General features: G+C 51.7%; 1 protein-coding gene and 1 pseudogene across 2 annotated transcripts; both read left to right on the top strand.

Annotated features, from left to right (window-relative positions):
- Nucleotides 1-144: 144 nt before the first annotated feature.
- NHERF4 (NHERF family PDZ scaffold protein 4) lies at nucleotides 145-5453 on the top strand. Of its 2 annotated transcripts, none has more exons than XM_074335340.1 (11): nucleotides 145-501; nucleotides 895-922; nucleotides 1032-1105; nucleotides 1431-1639; nucleotides 1912-2098; nucleotides 2196-2332; nucleotides 2576-2780; nucleotides 3007-3203; nucleotides 3301-3528; nucleotides 3676-3876; nucleotides 4122-5453. In XM_074335340.1, the coding sequence occupies exons 1-11, from the start codon at nucleotides 486-488 to the stop codon at nucleotides 4149-4151; spliced, it is 1512 nt and encodes a 503-aa protein (XP_074191441.1). In that variant the 5' UTR covers nucleotides 145-485; the 3' UTR covers nucleotides 4152-5453. The 2 variants fall into 2 exon arrangements, with proteins under 2 accessions (XP_074191441.1, XP_019571810.2); XM_019716251.2 differs by having other exon boundaries at nucleotides 147-501; nucleotides 1431-1642.
- On the top strand, nucleotides 4862-8214 carry LOC109437203 (elongation factor 1-alpha 1; annotated as a pseudogene).
- Nucleotides 8215-8881: the final 667 nt, after the last annotated feature.

The following is an 8881-nucleotide window of genomic DNA, read 5'->3' as shown; positions in this document are numbered from 1 at the left end:
CCTAGTGTGTAGCCTTTTCCTTGCCTGGTGCTTTCAAGAAAGGGCACTGTTCTTGGTTATTCTGGTTAAACTACTGACCACTTTTTGTTACAAGTGGTTCTTGGGTACTAGGTTCTGAGACAGTTAGGGCTGGGGGGACCCATGAAGAAGATATTGGAGTACGGGTAGGCCATACTGGGCCATAGGACTCCTGTCACCCCTTTCATAATACTTACCCCAGGCTTGTGATTAGTGACCAGCAATCTTCTTTCTCTGTACTTAGGGGGAGCTGGGACAACTGCAGAGTCTCTGGAGAAGTTGGGGCCCACAAATGGGGAAAGCAACATGCAACTGCCCCAGGGATAAGACTGTCCTCCGTTAACCATTACCCCACTGGTTCCAAGGCAGTGTCTTCAAGGAGGCGGGACATGGAGGGATAAGTGGGAGGGTCAGCTGCTTTCGATGGACCTTGTCCCTTCCCTGAGCACTGAGTCGTTGATCCAACTATGGAGTCAGCTGCAGGTAGGAGGCTGGGAGAAATCCCCCAGAAGGGACTTTAGGGCAGTCAGGGCAGATTGGGAGTCTGAGGTTTTAGGACTACACACTTAATGTTAGGGCTGGGAGCCCTGAGGCAAATAGACTAGAAGTTAGGAGAGGAGAGGTGAGTGGATATGTCAGTCTTCCTGGTCCACACCTTATATTGATATGCTCAGATGTCTGTGCCATGGCCTTGGGTGGGGGGGGGAGGGAGGGGAAGGGAGGGGAAGGCAACACCCGTTTGGAGCAGAACGGAGGGGGCAAGTACTCCATTTGGAGGTTCCCCTAAGTCCTTTCAATTAATGACCATGAAAGAAGGGTTGGGGTGTGTGTGTGAGAATGCCCCTCTCTTCCCCTCACCCCTTCTTTGCCCAGCAGATCTTCAGGACACAGCCTCATTAACTCTGTAAGTGGTATTCTGTGAGAGGTTGGAGCAAGGGGAGGAGGGAATCTAAGGTGGGGAAGCTCTTCAGCTGCCATTAGCACCTCAAGTAGAGTCTGGGACCTCCTTGCAGGAAGTTTGAGTTTAACCCGAAGCTGGGAATTGATAATCCTGTCCTGTCCCTGGCCGAAGACCATGACCCCTCTGGTAACCCTCCTACCCCCTGGGTAACCATTCCCCTTCCCCAGAGACACCAGGGCTCCACACAACCTCCCATCTCCTTGGTAACCACTATCTCCCTCTGATAACAGCGTTAGTTGGCAGTAACTACAGGGACAAGGGGGGGGATGGGTGTTACCTTCTGTCCCGTCCATTCTGCCCACCGTGTTTGGTCCTACTGCCCACACCCTACCTGTGTAGAAGTGCGCCCGGTGCCCTATCAAGGGGGCAGGTTCTGCCAGGCACAAGGTGACTTGTACGTGGGCCACATCCCTCCTCCTTCCCCTTTCCTGCTGCCCGCCTCCCCCTCCAGATCTCAGGAGCCTGGAGCGGCCTCGCTTCTGTCTGCTGAGCAAAGAGGAGGGCAGGAGTTTTGGCTTCCACCTGCAGCAGGAGCTGGGTCGGGCAAGGCATGTGGTGTGCAGGGTGGAGCCAGGCACCTCTGCCCAGCGCCAGGGTCTTCGGGAAGGAGATCGGATCCTGGGTGTGAACAACCATGTCGTGGAACATGAAGACTCGGAGGTGGTGAGGTTGGGCTGGGACTCCCCATGGTACAGAAAAATGTTCCATACCATTGCGGGGAGAGAGAAGCCAGGGTCACTTCCCTGGGTATATGGTGGCAGGACCCAAGCTTCAACCTGTCTCACCTCCCAGCATTTAGAGGTGCCCAGGTCGAAATAATTGGCTGGAGGTATCCAGACAGCTGGTTCCCATGGTGAAAAATATCGGTTCCAGGGACAGGGAGTTGGCAAGAGGAGCCCGCTCCAACCTCACCAGATGTGCCCTCGATTTAGGTGATACGCCGCATCCAAGCCAGTGGTCCTCGGGTGTTGCTGACAGTTTGGGCACAGCGTGTGCTTGATGTGGCCCGAGCTCTGCAGGGGAATGATGCCCTCTGTCCTATTCTGGGCCCGGAGGTCCGGCCCCGGCTGTGCCACATAGTGAAAGATGAGGGTGGCTTTGGATTTACTGTCACCCATGGTAAGCCTAGAGGCTCAGGAGGGAGGTCAGGAGAGGGATCTCAGCCCCTCTCCAGGGAGCCAGCAGACTACTGCTTGCTTTTTGTTTTGGCTTTCAGAACATCGTGGTTCTTTCTGGTTGGTGCTGAGTACTGGAGGAGCAGCTGAGCGGGCAGGGGTGCCCCCTGGGGCCCGACTGTTAGAAGTGAATGGTGTCAGTGTGGAGAAGTTCACTCATAATCAACTCAGCAGGAAGGTATGGCTGCCTGATTCCCCATCCATCCTCAAAGCTTCTGGGCCTGGGGCCCCTGCCAGGCACCCAATCCCCTGATCTGGTATCTCCCTCACCATCCTTCCCGTTACAGTTTATGCTAGGCCCTTTTCTCTCCTACCCTTAGTGCCTCATTCTTGGGCCTGGGAAGAGGGGCTGTGAGGAGATGCCTGCCTCTACCCTCCCTACTCAGGTAGCTGATGCTGAGGCCCTGCTGGGTCCCCACAGCTTTGGCAGAGTGGAGAGCAGGTAACCCTGCTGGTGGCAGGCCCAGAGGTGGAGGAAAAGTGTCGCCAGCTGGGAATGCCTCTGGCTGCACCCCTAGCAGAGGGCTGGGCACTGCCCACCAAGCCCCGCTGTCTGCACCTAGAGAAAGGGCCCGATGGCTTCGGGTTCGTGCTCCGGGAGGAGAAGGGCCTTGACGGTCGCCTCGGTGAGTGGGAGCCCTGGGGGTGGGTAGGGAAGGTGGACCTTGGGGTGGGCACACAAGTATTATATGTACACTGCTCAGTGCTCATAAACAGTGTCCCTGTCTGAGCCCCAGCCCTGGGCCTCCTCCTTCGCTGTAGCCCCTGCTCAGTCCTCCAGTGAGCACATGATGGCCTGGGCTGGCACTGGGGGTAAGCAGGGGAGGTACATTGAGGATATCTGTGTCCCAGGGCAGTTCCTGTGGGAAGTGGACCCAGGACTGCCAGCTGAAAGGGCTGGGATGCAGGCCGGGGACCGGCTGCTGGCTGTGGCTGGGGACAGTGTGGAGGGGCTGAGCCATGAGGAGATAGTTTCCAGGATCCGGGCACAGGGCTCCTGTGTCTCCCTCACTGTCGTCGACCCTGAGGCTGACCGCTTCTTCAACATGGTGCGAGCTAAGGGGAAGGGGCTAGGGTGGGGCAGGAATGGAGCACGGCTCAGGTAGAGGGAGAAGCAACAGGTTTGTTCTCTCTGCCTCCTTCCAGGTCCGCTTGTCCCCACTCCTCTTCCTGGAGAGCACAGAGGTTCATGGCTCTCCTCAGGACACCTGCTCAGCCTCTCTGGTTGAGATCAAGAACCCACCAGTTGAAGACACAGCCATGCCTCCTGTCCCAGTTGGCTCCCGCCAGTGCTTCCTGTACCCTGGGCCGGGCGGTGGCTATGGTTTCCGACTCAGCTGTGTGGCCAGTGGGCCTTGTCTCTTCATCTCCCAGGTGACTGATGCCGCTAGGCCGTGGATCCTATCAACATTGGCCTCCTGATGAGCCTTCCTATGCTTACCTCCCAGAGCCTTAGAGCGCCAGCAAACTTTCCCATGGTGTTCTGTGTTCTGTGTCTACCCCTGTCCCCCACAATACCAGGTGACCCGAGGAGGCTCGGCTGCCCAGGCAGGGCTTCAAAGGGGAGACGTGATTCTGGAGGTGAATGGGTATCCTGTGGGTGGAGAGACTGACCTGGAAAGGCTTAAGCAGCTGGCTGAGGCTGAGCCCCCCCTGTGCCTGAAGCTGGCAACTAGGTCTCCGCAGGGCTTGGAAGCCTGGATTCCCCCAGGATCTGGAAAGGTGAGGAAGAAGAGACGGAAGGACTATGAGCAGCCAGAGGAGGACAGAGGGGAACCAGAGAGCTGGACAAAGCAGGAGGGCTGCAGGGTGGGGCACTCACTCAGATTGGGACTTTAGGTCATGGTAGGTGGGGACAGAAGGACCCATGGAACAAGTCCCACTCCGGGGTATTCCAGTTTAGGTGGGGGCAGGGAAAAGGAACTCTTCTGGTCCTTGAATGACCTTCTCCCTCTCTCTCTGCTTAGGACTATGCTCTAGCCTCAGATCTGCTGTAGCACTCCCCTCCTTTGCACCGACGTACCCATTGGCTTTCCTGTTTTCACTCTCCAGCCTGAGGTGGTAGGAACTGAGCTGCTCTCTTTAAGCCAGAAATTGGTCCTCTAGGACTCTGGACAATCTGCCCAGGGTCTTCCTTCTTTCCCATGGACCTTCCTCATAGAAGAGGGTGTGGTCAGAGGCCTCATGTGGACCTACTAGGAAGCCCCTCCTCTGACTCCAGAAGATGCCTCCTGGGAGCTTTGGGAGCTGTGCCCCAGCGATGAAGTTCTGTCTGAGATGAGTGGTGTGATTTTGTGATTTATAATAAATATATGTTTCGCCTTCTGGCACAGAGCTCCTAAAACCCTTGGAATTTCCTAAGTAATAAGAGCAATAAAGGGGTCTTTTGTTATTCGTAAAAAGCTCCTCTCAACCATACCTAATTTTGTTAATGACTTTCAGAGTGACTTTTGGAAACACCTAACGATTCTGGGCTGATTGCCAGGGGATCCAACCATGTGATCAGAGGGTTGGAACTTACAGCCTTACCTCCACCCCTACCCCACCCCTGTCCTCCTGGGTGGCGAGAGGAGCTGGAGGTTGAATTAATCACCAACCAATTGTGCTTATGTAATGAAGCCTCCATAAAAACCCCAAAGACTTTTTTGCAATGAGTTTGCCGCCGGAACACAGGTGTAGTGAAAACCACCGCTGAGTCTAACCCAAAATGGGAAAGGAAAAGACACCCATCAACGTCGTTGTCGTTGGACACAGAGACTCTGGCGAGTCGACCACTACTGGTCATCTGATCTACAAACGTGGTGGGATCGACTAAAGAACCATCGAAAAATTTGAGAAGGAGGCTGCTGAGATGGCAAAGGGCTCCTTCAAGTCTGCCTGGGTCTTGGATAAACTGAAAGTTGAACATGAGCGTGGGATCACCATTGATATCTCCCTGTGGCAATCCGAGACCAGCAAGTATTATGTGACCATCACTGATTCCCCAGGACACAGAGACTTTATCAAAAACATTACTGTGCTATCCTGATTGTTGCTGCTGGTGTTGGTGAATTTGAAGCAGGTCTCTCCAAGAATGGGCAGACCCGTGAGCATGCCCTTCCAGCTTACACACTGGGTGTGAAACAACTAATTGTGGGTGTTAACAAAATGGATTCCACTGAGCCGCCTTACAGCTAGAAGATATATGAGGAAATCATTAAGGAAGTCAGCACCTACATTAAGAATATTGGCTACAATCCTGACACAGTTGCATTTGTGCCAATTTCTGGTTGGAATGGTGACAACATGCTGCAGACAAGTGCTAACATGCCTTGGTTCAAGGGGTGGGAAGTCACCCATAAAGATGGCAGTGCCAGTGGGACCACACTGCTTGAAGCTCTGGATGCATTCTGCCACCAGCTCGTCCAACTGACAAGCCTTGACGTCTGCCCCTCTGGGATGTCTACAGTTAGTGGTATTGGTACTGTCCCTGTGGGCTGTGAGACTGGTGTTGTCAGACCTGACATGGTGGTCACCTTTGCTCCAGTCAATGTTACAACTGAAGTAAAGTCTGTTGAAATGCACCATGAAGCTTTGAGTGAAGCTCTTCCTGGGGACAATGTGGGCTTCAATGTCAAGAATGTGTCTGTCATGGCCGGCCTGGTGGCTCAGGCAGTTGGAGCTCCATGCTCCTAACTGCAAAGGCTGCCGGTTCGATGGGCCAGTGGGCTCTCAACCACAAGGTTGCCAGTTCAACTCCTCGAGTCCCGCAAGGGATGGTGGGCTCCTCCCCCTGCAACTAAGATTGAACATGGCACCTTGAGCTGAGCTGCCTTCCGATGGCTCAGTTGGCTGGAGCGCAGGCTCTCAACCACAAGTTTGCCAGTTTGATTCCTTGAATCCTGCAAGGGATGGCAGGCAGCGCCCCCTGCAACTAAGATTGAACACGGTACCTTGAGCTGAGCTGCGGCTGAGCTCCCGGATGGCTCAGTTGGTTGGAGCGCGTCCTCTCAACCACAAGGTTGCAGGTTCGACTCCCGCAAGGGATGGTGGGTTGCGCCCCCTGCAACTAACAACAGCAACCGGACCTGGAGCTGAGCTGTGCCCTTGTGGGGGCGGAGCCCCAGAGAGTAGTTTCCAGGCTCTCGGCCTCACGTGGACAGGTGCTGGCTCAGGTAGTAAATGGCCAACTGTGATTGCATGGCCATCAGCTGTGGCTAGTTGGCCGTCAGCTGTAACCAGTGAGCCATTGGCCACAATATAACTGCTGTGGCTGTGCTAGGAGGGAGAGAGGAGAAGAGAGAAAGAATGGGGGCTAGCAAGAAGATGGCGGCTAGGCTGGCAAGTGTGGATGGCGGTTTGCGGACAGTGTGGATCCAGCCTCCAGTGAGAGTATAGTGCTGCCAGAGAGAATATAGTGGTATGACTCCCCTACCTATGGCTCCGTGGGTGTTCCTTTTTGGCCTCACCATATCCTGCGTTCTTGTATGGGGAGCGGGAGCAGAGACCCCACAGGCCGCCCTGCATGACAAATGGCGTCACGAACAGGATCTCCCGCATGACAGCCCTCCACAACTAAGATTGAAAGGACCACAACTTGAGTTGGGAAAAGTCCTGGAAGTACATACACACTGTTCCCCAATAAAGTCCTGTTCCCCTTCCCCAATAAAAAAAATCTTAAAAAAAAAAAAAAAAAGAATGTGTTTGTCAAAGATGTTCATCGTGGCAATGTGTGGCTGGTGACAGCAAAAATGACCTACCAATGAAAGCAACTGGCTTCACAGCTCAGGTGAGTATCCTGAACCATCCAGGCCAAATCAATGTTGGATATGCACCTGTGCTTGGTTGTCACACAGCTCACATTGCTTGCAAATTTGCTGAGCTAAAGGAGAAGATTGATCGTCCTTCAGGGAAAAAGCTAGAAGATGGCCCCAAGTTTTTGAAATCTGGTGATGCTGCCATCATTGACACAGTTCCTCGCAAGCCCGTGTGTGTTGAGAGCTTCACTGACTACTCTCCTCTTGGCCGTTTTGCTGTTCATTACAAGAGACAGGCAGTTACTGTGGGTGTCATCAAAGCAGTGGACAAGAAGGCAGCTGGAGCTGGCAAGGTCACCAAGTCTGCCCAGAAAGCTCAGAAGGCTAAATGAATATTATCCCCAATACCTGCCAGCCCGGTCTTAATCAGTGGTGGGAGAACGGTCTCAGAACTGTTTGTCTCAATTGGCCATTTAAGTGTAATAGTACAAGACTGGTTAATGATTACAATGCATCATAAAACCGTCAGAAGGAAAGGAGAATGTTTTGTGGACCATTTGTTTTTTGTGTGTGGCAGTTTTAAAATTATTAGTTTTTAAAATCAGTACTTTTTAATGGAAACAACTTGACCAAAAATCTGTCACAGAACTTTGAGACCCATTAAAACAAAGTTTAATGAGAAACCTGTGTGTTCTTTTGGTCACTGGAACTTCCCATAGTACTACTTAGGTAAGACTTAGAGTTGCCCGTAACCTATTTCTGGTGTTACATCTGCTGAAACTAGAATTTGATCATTTGGAGTTAACATGTTCTGGGTGGGAACTTTGGGTTTTTTCACCTTGTCTTAAGGGGAGGAATCATCTGTTTACATGATAAAAAGCTATGGAAGGGGGTCTGTTGGTGCAACAGTTAACAGGTTAGGACAAAGAGTAACTTTGTTGATGTATAACCTAGTTTACAAAGGCCAAATTCTGTAATAAAGCCCACATGTTCCATATAAAATTTTGTATAGTTACATCAATATTGAGTAAATTTGTTGGTATGTCAAATTTTAGTTTTCCAGTTACTAGAATGTGAATTCTCACATTTACAAAAAAATACTGAGGTATTTATCAAAGAACCTAAAATAAATGAGGCTTAAGTAATACTGAAAAAACAAACAAACAAAAACAAAACCCCAAAGGACTAGGTTCGGAGAACTTCCCAGTTCAGTTACTGAATGTGTGAATGAGCTTCCATACCCAAACCCTGCCCTCTGCATCTCTTCCATCTGGCTGTTCCTGAGTTGTATTTTTTATAATAAACCGGTAATTGAGGAAGTAAACTGTTTCTCTGAGTTCTATGAGATGCTCTAGCAAATGATAGAACCCCAGTAGGAGGTTGTGGGATTCTCTGATTTATAGCCAGTGGGTCAGAAGCACAGGTGACAACCTTGGCTTGAGATTGGCATCTTCTGGGGCTGAGTCCTTATAATCTGTGGGATCTCCAGGTAGATAGTGTCAGAATTGAGTTAAATTATAGGTCACCGAGCTGGTGTCCACAGAAGAGTTGGAGAATTGCTTGGTGTGGGGAAAACCCCTACACATTTGGTGATCAGAAGTAAAGTAGTAGAGTGAGACTGCTGTAGTAGAGTAGGGAACTAGAATTTTCCCTTTTCAGGTGGGCTATAGGGGCGGCTAGGATTGAAGCCATCTGGAACTTGCCCTAGGTATGACTCCAGGACTCTGGAATGTATTGCAAGAGTTTGGAGACCAGTTACACCTTCCCTCTGGACACCTTAGGATCATGGAGGCTGGGGCGTCATCACTGTTCATCTATTATAGAAGTGGCCTTTCCCTACAAATCTGGCTGCTTGTGTTTGTATGGTTGGGGGTGGGAGGCGGCAGTTTGAAGGGACCAAAAGGGCCCCAGACTCAAGGGGTGGGACCCAGTTTCTCTAGGAAAAGGGTTGAGCCCTGGTCAAATTTCTCTCCCATCATTTAGTCTTCAGG

Source organism: Rhinolophus sinicus, linkage group LG06 (assembly GCF_036562045.2).
Source record: "Rhinolophus sinicus isolate RSC01 linkage group LG06, ASM3656204v1, whole genome shotgun sequence".
NCBI lineage: Eukaryota > Metazoa > Chordata > Mammalia > Chiroptera > Rhinolophidae > Rhinolophus > Rhinolophus sinicus.
The sequence above is the reverse complement of the archived record's forward strand: the minus strand, read 5'-3'. Positions and strand labels throughout refer to the sequence as shown.

Coding starts and splice junctions, on each gene's coding strand:
- NHERF4 (XM_019716251.2), top strand. Junction 3,529..3,675: donor CTTGTCTCTTCATCTCCCAG/GTGACTGATGCC, acceptor CCACAATACCAG/GTGACCCGAGGAGGCTCGGC. Junction 3,877..4,121: donor TTCCCCCAGGATCTGGAAAG/GTGAGGAAGAAG, acceptor CTCTCTGCTTAG/GACTATGCTCTAGCCTCAGA.